Source organism: Musa acuminata, chromosome BXJ1-11 (assembly GCF_036884655.1).
Source record: "Musa acuminata AAA Group cultivar baxijiao chromosome BXJ1-11, Cavendish_Baxijiao_AAA, whole genome shotgun sequence".
Classification (NCBI taxonomy): domain Eukaryota; kingdom Viridiplantae; phylum Streptophyta; class Magnoliopsida; order Zingiberales; family Musaceae; genus Musa; species Musa acuminata.
The window spans coordinates 18899806-18917684 of record NC_088337.1 but is presented as its reverse complement, the minus strand read 5'-3'; the positions used below and the strand labels follow the sequence as shown (position 1 = coordinate 18917684).

The window sequence follows — 17879 nt, the reverse complement described above, 5'->3', positions numbered from 1 at the left end:
AACGAGAATAAGGATAAGGAAGTTTACAATGATGACGAGGAGACCGAGGACGTGGAACAAGAGGACGAGTTCTATGGGCTCCTTACGATCCCTCGCACTTGATATGCTAGCCTTACTGATGAAGGAGTCCTTCGTCAGCCAATATCGAGGTCTAGGGTTGGTGGCATCATTGTGAGCGTGATACCGTATGTAGCCTTGCTCTCGGAAGAGTAAAGATACTGAAGCTACATAGTGGCTCTCAAGGTGAAAGCATCACTGATAAGATCCTTCGCCCCTCTTTGTGCCTCAATTGATCTAGTGATAATGTTAGATGTGATTTAAAGCATGATAGGAGAGAAGCTTTGGATGCTGAAGTGTGTAATGCGGTTAGTGATTTCTTCTTTGGGCCTAACTCTCCATTGTGGTCTTCTTAGTCGCCGTAGGTATTAAGAGGCTCCTCTATGTACGATAGATGTTGAGACAAAGCTAGTGCGCCACTTGTCAGATTGCATAAAGGCTCATTTTGAAAGAAATTAATTAAATAATCGATCCACATTTTAAAATCCATCTATTATTATTTTTTTAAACTTAAATTACAGGATCGTAGTTTATTGTGAATCACTATTGACTCTAATATCTTCAAATGTCATTTCATTGTCACATATCTATATTTATATACCTTTCGACGATGATATATATATATATATATATATATATATATATATATATATATATATATAAGATATAATTAATAATAATATTACAACAACATGATAAAATTACTTGGATCATAGATTATCCAACATGTGAGTCTCTTCACCTATACACAATCAGTTAGACTCTTTCTTATATTAGCTCATCCATCCATATAGAATTGTCCACATCATTTGTTAAATCTCATAAATATAATAATAATATCGGAACAGTACTCCTCTCTATATAAGCGTTTGGGATTATTATCAAGAAATTCAAAATCTTTATCAACGTTCATCACGACTATTTCAAGTCCAGTACTAAAGTCTATAATAAGAGTTCTATTGTCCAAGTCAAATAACCACGTGAGATAAAGTCGCTCAAAAGTCGCTCATGTAGACATATTCTAGCATATGTTAGCCATTGATTTGTCCATTTGATGGATGACCACTAAATCCTAATCCCAAACATATAATGGTCCACACCCAATTGAGATACGATTGGGCCCACAATGGCTCAGTTAGACTTCATGGACTAAGCCCATGTTCTTGCAAAACTGAGTCCAATTAAGTCGGAGGATGGTTTGTTTTGCAAAATTACCCATGTATTAGCTCCTAACCTTTTCATAAATTTTCTTGATAAATCTCTTTTTTATTTATTTATTTTTCTATCCATGTAAAAGAGCATGCCATGGTATCAAATGATAGAAGTAACAGCATACTATTTAGAGTCTCCTTCTTATTATTTATAATATTTTAAAATTAATAAAATTAAAATTTTTTATTCATAACCATTTTAATATTATTTGGATTAATACAATTAGATATGGTATCTTCTGGACTATTAAAAAATATATATGAGCCTAAAAATATTAATTTATTAAATAAATATTAAAATAATTTCTTATCTTATTTTTTTTTAATCTTTAGTTCATCTCATTTCATCATCTATCTTTTTATTATTTTATATTATATATCAGGAAAGAAGAAGAAAAAGGAGAAAAAAATAAAAAAATGGGTTGTAGATAATAAGTAAAAAAGATTATTAGAATTAAAAGAAAAAAGGAGAAAAAAAGAAAGAAAATGGGTTGTCGATAATAAGTAAAAAAGTTTATTAGAATTAATTATAAATTATATATACGTGTCTATTTACAAAAATAAAAATAAAAATATCTAAAGTTCTGAGATTATAAAGAACAAGAAGGGGTTACAAATAGTAATTACCATCCCAAACCATGCATCACCAGCTATGTAATAAAAGGGAAAAGTTTTACTTCTGTTAATTTTTAATAAAGATATACATAAATAAATGAATAATATTTTTGGTCAAATATGAGATTTTTGGTCAAATATGAGATTTAGTTGATGTTTACGGACTAAAGTGTAATAAAACCCTCAATATAATAATTTTCTGCGTCTACCGAATGGAGCTTTGGGGGTTTTCCGGCGGCGAATGCATCGCGTTCTCTCCCCGCTTCGCGTCCAAACCCACGCCTCGCGCCGCCGCCTCGCCCACTTCCTCCCGCCTCCGGAGCGCGTTCTCTCCGATCCCCGCCTTGGCTTCGTCTGCGAAGAGCTCCGGTCCCTCGACCACCTCCCCGCTACGCCACCCCGACGACAGGAGGAATCGTCGACACCAGCACGGGGGAGGAGTGTAGGTGGGGTGGTTGAGGTGTCGCACCCGTGGCCGGAATGGGTCCAGCTGATGGAACACCTGCTGAGGAAGGGCTACTTGGACCGCTCTGCCTTGCGGGTGGGTGATGCATCTTCATCGTCTTCTTTGAGTGCTTCCAAGGATTCCAATCTTATCCGGACGGCATGCCTCAATTTTGCACGAGACCGGTTTTATATCATCAGGCAAGAGCTCATTTTTTTGCCTCCTCCTTGTCTTTTGGTTCGTGTGCTACTCAATTGAACATGAAAGGAAGGAACCTTTTTGAAATATTTGTCTTTTCCTTTTCGCATGCCTAGAGTCAATTTGAGTGCATCGTTTGTATGATTGCCTGAAACCAACTGGACTTCCTAGAAAATAAATGTGACTAGTAGCACCACAATCATGTCTTTCAAGATCATTTAAAAAGTATCGTAGGTTTCTTCTAGCATATTGTTTTGTTCTTGTCACAGTTATGAGCCTGCAATGTTTGGCGCATTTGCAAACTTAAATCTTTAACTCTATATAGGGAGTTTTTAGGCAACTACTTGGAGAATTCATCTGTTCGCTGATCTATGTCTTGTCATATATGTTTACATATTATATCATAAGATCGAACACGTCTAGGTGTATGCAATATTTTTCACAGTTCCAAGTAAGTTGCAGCATGTGGCAAAAACCACAGCTAGAAACTATTAAAAAGACTGCACTGAATTTTAGGTCCAACATTATTTCTTGCATAAAAGTAGGATAAGAAACTCTTTAAATGTATAGGAGAGTGATAGTTGCAAGAGCACTTCGGTGAGAATGGGACAGTATCCTTCCAACCCCTTTCTACCTTTTATGGACAGGCTATTAGCTATTTTTGTTGGTGGTGTAATCATATTTAAAAGATTATTGTCAAAGAAGATCAAGGAAAACAAGATCGATATTTGAATTCTTTGATAGCTCATCATCAATGTTTTGAACTTTTGTTCAAAACAAAGACACAAATTTGTTTGGAGAAGAAAATTTTATTCTGATTATAGAAGTCAACAAGGACTAGAAATTGGTTGGTGATTGCAAAGGGGGACAAAAAGGTTACTAAGAATATTAATCTGCAGTAAAAAATGATGATTTTTTGTGAGGGGAAGATCAAGAACTGGATGGTTTATGAACAGAGACTAGTAACGGAGACAATTAAGTAAAATTAGTGAGTATGAACCCATCGAACCATCAAAAATCAGAGTAGAGGGAACAGTTTAAGCAGACAATAAGAATGAAATATTATCATACATAAACACCAAAAGGGAGCATAAGAGTATTATTAAGATCAGCCGAACTTTTAGCTGAAACTCCACTGGCATTTAATTCAAAAATGCCGACATAATTCAGGTTAGGAGTCGAAGGAACAATTCATACAATGTTCTGAGGAAACAAATTAACACCCATTATATGTACTAGCATCTAGACAAAAATAACAGGAATACTTTGATCCAATCATGTAGAAACCACTTTAATGTTACAATTATGACCTAAAACGACTAAACTAAAGTTCCAGCATGATCCGAATAAAAGCATATTTTATATTCATTGATTGAATATCATAATATGTCATAGTTTATTTTTCTTCTTGTAATTACCTGATAATATTTCTGATTGTATTGCTTGTGTGATGACATGATTATTTAAATTTTATCCAATGGATACATTATCCATGTATTACATATGAATTTATCATGCCCTAAAAAAATTACTGTAACAAATTGACATGTATTATAAATAAATCAATATTATGTATATGGAAACTAATCAACTTTCAATAAGTTAACTATAGGGCTTATATTTCATTGGGATATCAAGGATGGTAAACCTTTGGTTTGGCAAAGGGATGGCATTGAAGCCTACCAAGGCAGAGGCGATGGGGTAGTATTAGTGGTAATGGGTAGTAGCCTTGTTGAGGAAATTAAAGAGAAAATATATCATTCGATGATTTTAAAGGAAAGCATAAATATCATAATGTAAAAAATGTACCAATGGGTAATAAACCCATGACCCGGCACGTGAGATAACATTTAAAGGTCACCAAATATATTATCCATAGTGTGGGGTTTGATTCCATTGGGTTTAGTACGTACCGAAGTGACTTATTATATCTTTTTGAAAAGAATACTAGTATATAATATATAATATAACTATCAGATACAAAAGTAAAATAAAAGAAAGATACATTATCATATGAATACAAGCACATGATTAACGTGACTTTTATGAGTTGTTTCTTATTTTTATACTTATTGATTTGACTATGTGAAATGTATGTGTTATTCTGTTATTGATGTGTTATAAGTACTTTAATGTGTATAATATATTTTAAATTGTGCTTACACATCCTACGAGAGAGGTTTGATCACTTATTGAATATTTTTTAAAATGCTCACCCCTTTTCCTATCTCCATAGGTAACTTATAACATCCCTCATTTTTGAAACTTTTGTAAAAGTTTGTTTGTAATGTAGGGATCTAAATATAAATCTTAGAAATTGGATATGATTTGTGAAAGATTCAAATTAAGTTTAAAAAAAAATGGAGGACATGTGTCACTAGCTAACCTAAGGATGGTACCACCTATGTTTGTTCTATGAATGACACATAAGCTTCTTTTATGCATGCTTGCCACCTTGCAATCTTTATATTAGCCAAACCTAATGCAACTAGAGGAGAAACTAAAGGAGAACTTAACAAAGGAACTGCAACCAGCATAGACTTGAGAAGAGAAGGGAAGAGGAATTAAATTGAAGAAGAAGAAGCTTTGCTTTGGCTTGAGGTTTTGCATCAATTCCCCGTATTTGGCAATCGTATTTTTTTAAGGCAAGTGTTCTAATCCTTTCCTATAGTAATCTTGATCTCTGATTTCATCTTAATTTTAAAAAAATTGGAAGATTTTATCTTCATACATGATATTTCTGTCATTTGGGAATAAAATTGTGAATCTGAAATTTTTCGAGATTTGACCTTTCTTCATTGTTCTAGCCATAACTTTCTGCATCGATTTTTGATTTAGGAAAATCCAAATTCATCTAAAAATAGATTTACAGATCTTTCTTTTGATACTAAGATTGATAAATTTGGAGTTTAATTACCTATCCAAAATGTTATTTCAACTGATCTTATAAAATCTATAAACCAGAGACTGTTGGTTTTGACCTTCCAGTACTCTCTTGCTTATAACTCTTTGTTGGAAACTCTGATTTATGCAAAACATAATTTATCAGAAATTAGACGCATAAATCTTTCTGTGCATTTCAGATTTGAAAGATTTGGAGTATAAATGCCTATTGAAACATCTCTTCTAATCAACTCTATGAATTATGCAAAACAGAGATAATATTCTCTGACTTTTGGTTACTAAACTGTTTATAACTCCTTGTTCAAAACTCCAATTCATTCAAAATTTGATTTATCAAAAACTAGATTAATACATCTTAACACCTAATTTGTGCAAATTAGAGCATAATTGGTTATCCAAATAATTCATGCATTGTGCCTCTCAAATTTTGTCGGAATCGAGCTTTGGTCGATTTCACTTATTCTTGTTTCATTTATTTGGAAATTGATTTATGCTAAAATCCTTACTTCAGTTGAGCTTTACATTATTGTTTTGAAATCCTGTATACTCTTGTCCTTTAATTATTTGCATATCTGAATCTATTATGTAATGTTTATATTTGTATCATAATATTTCGTATAGGCACATACATTCCGTTGTTCTGCATGTCTTTCCGATATGTGCCAATTTTATTGTTCAAAATGCCCTTTTGTACTTTGGTGTTTGTGGGATTATATGGACCTTTGCTAAAAATGATAAAGGGTATATGCTTAGGGCCCGCGATGCTCTGTCGACCCCCTCTGGCTTCATCTTGACGTGGATCGATGACGCCCCCAAATGTGGGAGATTATGTTTGGAATCCCACTTTGCTTTCTATGTGTTTGATATGATATCCAGAGCTTTAGTTATATGCTTCTATGTGTGCTTTAGATAAGAAAGGAATGTATCAGAGTATGATTTGGGGCGGGGGTGGTATCAGAGTATGATTTGAGGATTACTAAGATATTTGATATGTTTGATTTGCAAAATATATTGAGGTCTAGTAAACTATAGTGATCGGTGAAAAATTACTTTGTTCTCTTTTAGTAATCTATAATGTCGAGGATATTTAGTCCTCTTGCTTCATCTTCTTTTGAGTAATTGAGTGAGATGAAAGTGTTGATCGAGGACATTAAATTAGAATGGATTAGGAATGAGATAATTTAAGGAGCTTCTTCCTCCTAGTTTTAGTGGTGAGCCTGATCCAATGATAGCAGAATGATGAATGATGCGGATAGAGAAAATATTTGATGTCCTAAATTGTTCTAATGATCATAAAGTTTCTCTTGCTGCCTTTATGTTGGAAGGAGAGGTTGAGCATTGGTGGAGAACGATGAAAGGGATTTATGAAGTCAAACACGAGCCAATCATATAAAAAGTATTTGTAGAAAAGTTCAACGATAAATATTTCCCAGTTTACATTATAGAGTAGAAAGAATTGGAGTTCTTGAATCTTATCTAAGGGAAATTTGACGGTAGCAAAGTATAAATCTAAATTCATTGAACTCTCCAGATTTGCCACTCATATAACTGATGATGAAACTAGAAAAGCAAAGAAATTTGAAAGGGGCTTAAGGCCAACAATAAGAAGTCGGATATCAGCCTTAAAATTCCAAGCATATGCTGATGTGGTAGAAGGGGCTTTGATAATGAAAGAGACTTAGAGGAAATTCAGGAAATCAGGGGTAAGAAACATACAGACAAGTTTATCAGTAAAAGTAAGAGAGGGAATGAATCTGAAACAAGAAACAAGAGGGTTAAGACATTTGGATTTGAGAAAGAACAGCCATTGTAGAGGACTCAATCATGTGCAAGATGCGGGTTAAATCATGAAACAAGTCAATGTTTTTGGGTAATTGGAGCCTGTTTTGCTTGCGGGAAGTTGGATCATAAAATAAAAAATTACGCTCTAAAGAAGAAGAAAAAGCCACTACCTCTTAGACCATCAGCCCATGCTAGAGTATATGCTATCACTGAATAAGATTCCAAAGTTTCTAAATCAGTGGTCGAAGGTACTATTAATGTTTCTGATAAAATACAAAAAGTTTTGTTTGATCCTAGTTCCAACTTACCTTTTGTTTCACAATATTTTGCATATTACTTGGGCATTCAACTTAGACCACTAGATTATATGTTATATATAACTACTGTCGTTGGGGATTCTTTGACTACAAACTTGGTTTATCCATCTTGTTTGATTTCTATTAGAGAACACGAACTCCTTGCTGACTTGATTCTCCTAGAGATATAGGGTTTTGATATTATATTTGGCATGAATTGGCTATCTTCCTATTATGCTAGTATTGATTACAAGCAGTTGAATCTGGCGATAAAAAAAAGAAGAGAAGTATCCCCTACCTAGAATGAATGATTTGTTGGATCAACTGCAAGGTGCATAAGTATTCTCCAACATTGATTTGAGGTCAGGTTATTATCAATTAAAGATCAAGAAGGAGGATATCCTACAAACAACTTTTAGAACTTGATATGGTCACTACGAATTTTTAGTAATGCTTTTTGGTTTGAATAGTGCCCCTATTCTCACTATTCCAAGTGGTAACGCGGGATTTGTAGGTTATATTGATGCTTCATGAAAGGGCCTTGGATGTGTTTCGATGCAAAAAGGGGAAAGTGATTGCTTATGCTTCTAAACAACTAAAGAGTTATGAACTGAATTATCCAACTTATGATTTGGAATTGGCAGCAATTATTTTTGCTCTAAAGATTTGGAGGCATTACTTGAATGGGCAGACATTTAAAGTCTTTACTGATCATAAAAGTTTAAAGTATATTTTTACTCAGGAAGAGTTAAACATGAGGCAACAGAGATAAATAGAACTTCTAAAGGATTATGATTGTACCATCTGTTATCACCCGGGTAAAGCCAATGTTGGTAGCTGATGCACTTAGTATAAAATCTACAAGTTTTATGGCCAGACTGGTTGTGAAACAATGGAAGTTATTAGAAGAAAATTTTGATTTGAATGTTATAAGGAAAGGGCAAGACTCAATGATGTTGATGACCTCTATCCAGGTGCAATCTTGATCTCATCTTTTCATCAAAGTTAGAGGACTAAAATTTTCTTTTAAAGAGTGGAGAGTGTAATATCTCATTTTTGAAAATTTTGTAAGGGCTTGTTTGTAATGTAGAGACCTAAATATAAATTTTAGCAATTGAATATGATTCGTAAAAAATTCATATTAAGTTTTAAAAAAAAATGAAGGTCATGTGTCACTAGCTAACCTATGGATGATGCCACCTATGTTTGTCCTATGGATGACACATAAGCTTCTTTCATGCATGCTTGTCACCTTGCAATCCTTATATTAGCCAAACCTAATGTAACAAGAGGAGAAACTAAAGGAGAACTTAACAAAAGAGTTGCAACCAGAGTAGGCTTGAAAAGAGAAGGGAAGATGAATTAAATTGAAGAAGAAGCTTTGCTTTAGCTTGAGGTTTTGCATCAATTCTTCATATTTGAGAATCGTATTTTTCTAAGACAAATGTTCTAACCCTTTCTTATAGTAATCTTGATCTCTGATTTCATCTTAATTCTGAAAAATTTGGAAGATTTTGGCGTCGTACATGATATTTCTGTCGTTTGGGAATAAAATTATGAATCTGAAATTTTTTGAGATTTGACCTTTCTTCATTGTTTTAGTTATAACTTTCTGCATCGATTTTTTATTTAGGAAAATCCAAATTCATCTGAAAATAGACTCACAGATTTTTCTTTTGATACTAAGATTGATAAATTTAGAGTCTAATTATCTATCCAAACTGTTATTTCAACCGACCTTATAAAATCTATAAAGCAGAGACTGTTGGTTCTGACCTTTCAGTACTCTCTTGCTTATAACTCTTTGTTGGAAATTTTGATTTATGCAAAACATGATTTATAAAAGTTTAGACTCATAAATCTTTCTGTGCATATCAGATTTGAAAGATTTGAAGTATAAATACTTATTGAAACATTTCTTCTAATCAACCCTATGAATTCTGCAAAACAGAGATAATATTCTTAGACCTTTGGTTACTAAACTGTTTATAACTCCTTGTTTGAAACTTCAATTTATACAAAATTTGATTTATCAAAAACTAGATTGATACATCTTTCGAATTACACCTAATTTTTGCAAATTGGAGCATAATTGATTATCCAAATAATTCATGTAATGTGCCTCTCAAATTTTGTCCGAATCGAGCTTTGGTCGATTTCACTTTTTCTTGTTTCATCTCTTTGGAAATTGATTTCTGCTAAAATCCTTACTTCAGTTGAACTTTACATTATTGCTTTGAAATCCTGTATACTCTTGTCATTCAATTATTTGCATACCTAAATCTATTATGTAAAGTTTATGTTTTTATCGCAATGTTTCATATAGGCACATACATTCTGTTGTTCCACATGTGTTTCCGATATGTGCCAATTTTATTGTTCAAAATGCCCATTTGTACTTAGGTGTTTGTGGGATTATATGAACTTTTGCCAGAAATGGTAAAGGGATTATCTGGACATTTGCTAGAAATGGTAAATGGTATATGCTTAGAGCCCACGATGCTCTGCTGGCCCTCTTTGGCTTCATCCAAACGTGGATGGATGACACTCTCAGATATGGGAGATTATGTTTGAAATCCCACTCAGTGATTTCAATAGGCGCTCGGGCGCTCGGGCAAGGCGAGGCGAGGCCCGAGCGCCTCGCTTCAACGAGGCGCCGCCTAGGCGCTCGCCCGAGCCCAGGCGCCGGGCGCTTCGGGCGAGCGCCCGGGTTAAACCAGGCGACCGAACCAGTGTTTTACGTCTGGTTCGGTCTCCAGTGCTTTAGTTGGCTCAATCGAACCAACTAAATCACCGATAGGCTCCCTCTCACGATTTCTCCGACTTCCCCAACCCTAACACTCGCGATTTTGCTGTTGAGATTTCTTCTCCGTTGTCGTTGCTCTCTGCTGCCACTACCACTGTCGCTACTCGCCACTGCCACAATCGTTGCTCATCGTTGTTGTCGCCGCTTGCCGCTCGTAGCTCCCGCTCCCACTTCCACACCCGTTGCCGCTCGTAGCTCTCGCTCACGCTATCGCTCGCCGCTCTCGCTCCCGCTGTCGTTGCCTTAGTAGCCTCGGTCTTCTCACACTCTTCTCACTATACTGTTAACAGTATATTAACAGTTAACTGTATACTAATAATAGTATTTTTATTTATTAGATTAATAATATATTATTTTGATTTTAATATTATTAATTTTTATTTATTTAAAATTATTGTTAGGTTTCAGAATAAATGGCAAGTGTACAAAGCAACTCAATAGATTTGATGTAAAATTTTATTATTTTAATTTTTGAGACTTTTTATTAATATGACATTGTGATTTTGTATTCGATTTTCTTAATTTAATAGCATATTTTTTATTTAAATAATTATATTAATTATATTATATATTTTTATATTTTAGCGCCTCGTTTCGCTCGGGCGAGCGCTTGGGCAAGCGCCTAGCGCCTCGGGCGTTTTTGGACCTTGGTGCCTTTTGGCGCCTAGCGCTTTTTAAATCACTGATCCCACTTCGCCTTTTATGTGTTTGATATGATATCTAGAGCTTGGGTTATATGCTTCTATTTGTGCTTTGGATAAGAAAGAAATGTATGCAATGTTAAATGATATGTTTGAGCTTTTGCTTCATTTGTTATTGATATACTCCGAAATATTGCATATGCCATTAATATATTCTGAAACATGTCATACGTCATTGATATACTCCAAAATGTTTCATACGCCATTGATATGCTCCGAAATGTTTCATATGCCATTGATATGCTCTGAAATATTTCATGCACCATTAATATGCTCCGAAATGTTTCATGTGCCATTGATATGTTATGAAACATTTCATACACCATTGATATGCTTTAAAATATTTCGTATGCCATTGGTATGTTTGGAAACATTTCATACACCATTGATATGCTCCGAAATATTTCTTCGAAATATTTCATATGCCATTGATATGCTTTGAAACATTTTCCTTTCGCTCTTGATATACTCCGAAATGTTTCATATGCTATTGATATGCTCCGTAATATATCATACGCCATTGATATACCCCGAAATGCTCCTTATGTTATTGATATGCTTCAATTAGTCTTTACTCCATTGTTATGAATAAAACATGTTTTGAATAAAATGACATTGTAATTCTTCATTCATTGAGCGGTTATCTATGAACTCTTGTATCCCTGCCTTGTATTTGGTACCTTATTTGTTTGAAATTGTCCTCTTTCGCCCTGGATATGTTAGTCGCTTGCTAAGCTTTATATGCTCACTCCGTTGTTATATAAATTTTTCAGGATAGTTTGTCGCTCGCTAGAATGTTTAAATTGAGCTGAGGTAGTGGAAAGCTAGAAAATTTTGGGGCAAACCTTTAGTGGATGACATGTGTCAAAGAGGATTTTATAACAAGGTCCATTGAAAATATTGATGTTAGAAAAAAATGACTCAGGAATATGAAATAGATATTTTCATGATATTATAATCCTTTGTTTATTATTGTACCATGTTAATCCTTAAAATATAGTGATTAATATTATTTTAGTTATATTGTGTAAGCTTTTGCTTAGGTAACTATGTGTTAGATTGGGTTTCAGAAAAAAAAAAAAAAAACTAGTCTAGCTCGCTGTCGTCGGTGGATCATCATTTCCTTTGTTTTGGTGGTGTGATAAATATTTACTCGGGTTTATGCGCCTTGGCCCATGACGTGCAGGCGAGATTTTAATGCTCTGGTTAGTTCTACATTAAAAGTGAATGATGCATACTGTTGATGTGATGCACATTTTATTGACAACTGCAAATTTCTGAAACTTTTGTCAGTTAAAAATATTGAAACATTGTCAGTGAATATCCCAGTATCGATAATTATTATTGACATTTATTGACATATGGATTTGATGCAGATATTTGTCCAGGAGGGACATTCATATAATTGGACAATGTGGATGTCCCAGCATAGACAGAAAAGTTGTCAACTCGGGAAAACGTTTGAGGGCTTATGTGGGAATTCAGGAAGGAGATGTAAGCGCTGAAAATGTTTCTTAGAGTTCAAAACTGTTCTATAAATAGAAATAAATGGGGGCGAAGGAATACTAGGACTTCTTTCATAATTATCCATTATTTTCTTATGCTCTATAGGTTTGTAGCTCATGCAGTCTGCGGGTTAGTTGCGAGAGAGCATATGTTAAGGCACGTGAAGATGAAGTAGGAAGAACTGTTGATGTGATGCGCATTTTATTGACTTATGGACTTGATATTATAACTGGATCAGTGGAGAACTCAGCTTGCCTGAACAAGACTATTAAAGAATCAGTTAAGAAACTTTTGAATGAGATGGTGGAATTTAGTTCCAAGGAACTTGACGTGAATAGTCTTACCTTGACCTCTAAAAGGCCTCTACATAGGCAGAGCAAAGCAAACGGGCATCAACTTTTTAAGGGCCAACTTTCTGTTCCTACAAAGCAGGGGGATTGGATCTGTCCCAAGTATCCTCCTGACATATGTTGGATTTAGAAAGAGTTCACTTTTTTTGGTGTTAATTTTTAATGCAATATGTTTTTCTCATTGCAAGATGCAACTTTCTGAACTTTGCTAAGAACATCACATGCTTGCGTTGCAATGGACAATTCCAAGAGAGATTTAAAATGCTACAACTGCAAGAGGAACACGGACATCTTCCTCTTAAGAAAGGAGATTGGATATGCCAGAAGTTTGTTTTCTGATATCTCAACCTTGATTAAAAATTAGATTATGATTCTCTTCTAGTTTTATGTTATTTTTTAATGTAATTTCAGGTGCAACTTCTTGAACTTTGCCAAAAATACTGAATGTCTGCAGTGCCATGAGAAGCCACATAATCGGCAGCTTAATCCTGGGGAATGGGAATGCATCTCGTAGGGTCATCTATCCTTTACCAATATTTTATTTTTTTAATAGTGATGATTTCCTTTTGTGCTTTTGAATTGTGATACTGACGACCATTCGTCTTTGAGAATGAGATGAATGTTGTTGCTACTCAAGCTTCTTGCACAAGTCCTTGTTTATGACCAATACTATTGAATCACTTCTCTTTTTCTTTACAGGTGTAACTACATTAATTTTCGAAAGAACAGTGTGTGTTTGAGATGTGACTGGAAGCGACCAAAAGCAATAAACAATGGTGACTTTGTTAGATCAGAGCATGGCAGTCAAGTAGATAGGAAGAGTTATAGTTTCTCATTTGTTAGAGACAGTGACATTGATGCAAAGAAGGTAGTGACACAGAAGGAAGACTCAGATTTTTGGAGATCCAGTGAGGACGAATGCAGTGATTATGGTGACAATAGATTTAATTCGTGGAAAGGGTTTAATAATTTTCCCATAATAGGAGGTAGAACTGCAGTTTCTCAAGATGCTACCGTGAGGCAGAGGTGGAAGGAAAAAATGTCTAGAAGGCATCGAGACCCTTCAGGGGAGTGTGTGGAGGAAAGTGATCATGACGTGCCATCAGCGGCTCCTAGTAGCGACATGGATCTGGACAACTGTAGCAGTGAGGATGACACAGCTGAGTGGTTTGGCAGTGGAAAATTGAGTCATAGATTCCACAAATCCTCTAGATAATCTTTTATTGTTAAACTTGTTTATTTGTTTGTTAGATTAGATTGCAGGATAGGAAGAACTTATTGAGAAAAAAGAATGTCATCTATGTGCTATGAGATTGATCGGTATCCTTGATTATGACAAATATAATCCAACATGATAAATATTGTATACAATTGAATGGTGGGCTTTTTGATGGATAATCTTTTATTGTTAAACTTGTTTGTTTGTTATTAGATTAGATTGCAGGATAGGAAGAACTTATTGAGAAAAAAGAATGCCATCTATGTGCTATGAGATTGATCGGTATCATTGATTATGACAAATATAATCCAACATGATAAATATTGTATACAATTGAATGGTGGACTTTTTGATGGATAATCTTTTATTGTTAAACTTGTTTGTTTATTTGTTATTAGATTAGATTGCAGGATAAGAAGAACCTATTGAGAAAAAAGAATGTAATCTATGTGCTCTGAGATTGATCGGTATCATTGATTATGACAAATATAATGCAATATGATAAATATTGTATACAATTGAATGGTGGATATTTTGATCAGTATGCATCAAGAGTGAATACTTATTGATATTGATATGAACTATCAAGTTGATCATAATTCTGCCAAAGATCTTTTAACTATTCATGGAGGATCAATAACAAAAGTTAAAGCTAAAATGATGAAAAAAGTTTTAACTTGTTTATTGGAAGATATTTGAAAGGAGCAGTTGGTCAAGACTCAATCAAGGTATAGGTTTTATGGATGCAAGAAGAGCTTAAAATGGTCAACGTGATTCAAATAAGTTCAAATCATGAAGAGAAAGTCTAAATTTGAGAGAAGGATAAATTTTAAGCCTATTTTGAGGAATAAAGGTCATTCAATCATATTGGACAATATTAGGAATTGTGAGTTTATTTATGAATAATTATCCAAATCAATTTAAGGTAGATTCATGATTGATCTATATTCATGAATTAGGAATATGAATGTCATTTAATGTATTTAATGGATTTATTTCCTTTGAATTTGGCCTTTGTACTATATAAACAAGGTTGACTCTCTTTCTAAGGAAGCAATTGAGAAGTATATTCAACTTTTAACACTGGTTAGTATTTTTTTTTTAAGTTCTTGCATGAACTTCGAAACTTATCAAGTTTTTCTGCTTGTGGCATTCAAAACCCAAGAATATTTGCTTTTTCTTTCAACTTATCAAACTTCTTATTTTGTATTGTTTTAAGGGAATTAAAGTACTGTTCTAATTACTTCATCAAATTTTTATTGATAAAGTGATTAGAATAGTTTTCCTAACTTCAATATTAAATGATCTGTCTTATTTCAATTTGTTGGAGGGGGTTAATTTGCATTTCATATGTATCATAGCTCTTTAACTATCGGGGTGTATGGTTGCTAAGTTGATGATTTCCATCATTTGGTACCAAAGCTTGGCTTGAGGTTTGCGTATCGATTTAGTTTTTATCTTTTATATTTCTCTTTTCTCTTCTACTTCTTCTTCTTGCACCATATCTATAATTGATGTTCTTCCTTCATATTCATTGTTGTACTTCTTGTGTCTATAATTCTTCTTTTTATTTTCATACTTTATAGTATAAAAAAAAAAAATCAAACGTAAAAAAAGGGAGGGAAAATCTAAGGTAAAATAAAGAGAAAGAGATCAGAATTGATTTTTTCTTTTTTTTGCGGATTCAAGGAATTCTTGTAAATTATAAAATTTTATCTTTGTTCATTTGAATTCTTGTTTTGATTTAGAAATCTTTCTTAATTTCATAAAAAATTTCTTTGTTCAATTGATATTTGAATTCTAATCTTTGCTTATGATTGAATTGTATTACACACACCTTTCAATTGGCCTACCTTTTGCTTGCTTTTAAACATACCCAATTTCACTACCTTTGAATTGCCATAATATGAATTATTTGTTTAGGTACCTTAGTTAATCTAAGAACTTAAAGAACAAAACAAGAGATGTAAAAGGCAAGAGTAGTGAACATGTCTAGTATGAAACATGTGAGGGAGTGTTGGTGAAAAGCCAAAAATTGTTTAGTAGTGAAAAGCCAAAAATTGTGTGAAACATGTGAGGGAGTGTTGGTGAAACATGTCTAGTAGTGAAAAGCCAAAAATTGTGTGAAACACAGTGGAGTGAATCCAATCTAGTGTGAAACATGTGAGGGAGTGTTGGTGAGGCTATTCTAAGTTTGCTTTTCAGGTTGTAAACATGTCTAAAGATTCAAAAATCTTCGTACGATAAAAACCCGTTTTGTAAAGATGCTTAAATTGAAAGCGTACGGAAGAGTATAGCAAGTAAGGAAGTTTGCAGTTAAAGTAAATTGTTCAAAAGAAATGTAAACCGAGTTTATAGTGGTTCGGTCGCCGTGACCTACATCCACTCCCGATTAATCTTTAGTCGAGGCCACCGGCATCCACTAACGGTCTTCCTTCAATGGGCGAAGACCAACTACCCTTTTACATCCCTCTTCTTCCTTTTACAGGTTTAGGAGGCAACATTTATAAGGATACACTCCTCTCTAAACAGAATTCTAAACTTAGAACTTAGAGGAGGGGATTTCTTAAGTAATTACTACAGCGTTTTCTAACTTTTAAACTCTCTGTGCTTGTGTATGTTAACTAGGGATGAGAGGGGTATTTATAAGCCTCAAGTTGATTTAAACTTGGAGCTTAAAAAGTCTCATCCCGGGTTTCCTAGGTCCTAGTGGTACCACCGCTTGTGCTAGCGGTACCATTGCTAGTACTTTTTGACACTAGGCAGTACTACTACTTGACAGGGGTGGTATCATCGCCTGGCACCTTGTAACTAGGCAGTACCATCGCCTGACAGTCTCACGGAGATTGTGTTTGGGCAGTACCATCGCCTAGACTAGTGGTACCACTGCCTGATATAGTCTCGGAGACTGTGCCACGACGGTTCCACTTGTTGGGTCACTATTTGGACATTTCATTTGGCCTAACACAGCCCATACATGGGCCCAACTGGCCCCTAATTTGGTTGGCCAAATTTCAATCCCAATTATGTGCTAACTACGAATTCTAAGGCATACACTAAGCTAAATAAGTTCGGTTTCTTCCGGCGAGCTTCCGGCGAACTTCCTACGATCTCTCAACAATGTTCCAGCGGACTCTCGGCGAACTCCTAGACTTCACGACGATCTTCTTGACGAGTACCGACGAGCTTCTTTGGCAAGCTCCTAGACTTCTCGGTTAATTTCGATAGAACTTCTGATGAATGTTTGGACTTCCGATGAACTCTCGAACTCCCAATGAAATTTCGTTCTTGACTCCGGGACTTCATTTTGCTTTATGCCTTGATCACTATCGTAGTTAATCCTGCACAAATAAAACATACTTTGATCTAGACAATTATTATAAAGCTTGAATCATGTTGTCCAGCATGTCATTGGTTCATCGACGCTTCATCCAATTCTTTGGCGCATCGTCCTCTCTTGCGGCCTATTGCCCAATCTGCTAGTTGACCTCCACAACTCCGATTTCCTTGGCACAATTTTCGCTCTTCTTGGCCTGATGCCCGAACTCATGTCCTGAAGCCTTCTACCGATACGTCGACTAATCCTTCGGCTCGATGTCCAATCTTCTGACATGTTTCTCTCTGGCCCAATATGATTCCTCCTGCTTTAATTGTCTTTTCCTGATCACATCTTCCTATGTCACTCAGAACACAGATTAAATCATAAACAATATCAATTGGTTTCATCATCAAAATTCTAGATTCAACAATCTCCCCCTTTTTGATGATGATAACTAATTGATGATGGAG

At 34.7% G+C, this 17879-nt stretch overlaps 1 protein-coding gene across 1 annotated transcript; it reads left to right on the top strand.

Moving 5' to 3' along the window:
- The first annotated feature begins 2084 nt into the window (after positions 1-2084).
- On the top strand, positions 2085-14269 carry LOC103973340 (uncharacterized). Its single transcript, XM_009387875.3, has 6 exons — positions 2085-2528; positions 12392-12509; positions 12627-12973; positions 13060-13197; positions 13283-13381; positions 13571-14269. The coding sequence occupies exons 1-6, from the start codon at positions 2125-2127 to the stop codon at positions 14085-14087; spliced, it is 1623 nt and encodes a 540-aa protein (XP_009386150.2). The 5' UTR covers positions 2085-2124; the 3' UTR covers positions 14088-14269.
- The last annotated feature ends 3610 nt before the right edge of the window (positions 14270-17879 follow it).

Excerpts from the sequence above, each read along its gene's own strand:
- LOC103973340 (XM_009387875.3), top strand. The coding sequence starts at position 2,125 with ATGCATCGCGTTCTCTCCCCGCTTCGCGTCCAAACCCACGCCTCGCGC. Across the intron at positions 2,529-12,391 it reads GACCGGTTTTATATCATCAG|ATATTTGTCCAGGAGGGACA; the intron begins GCAAGAGCTCAT and ends GATTTGATGCAG. Across the intron at positions 12,510-12,626 it reads TGGGAATTCAGGAAGGAGAT|GTTTGTAGCTCATGCAGTCT; the intron begins GTAAGCGCTGAA and ends TATGCTCTATAG.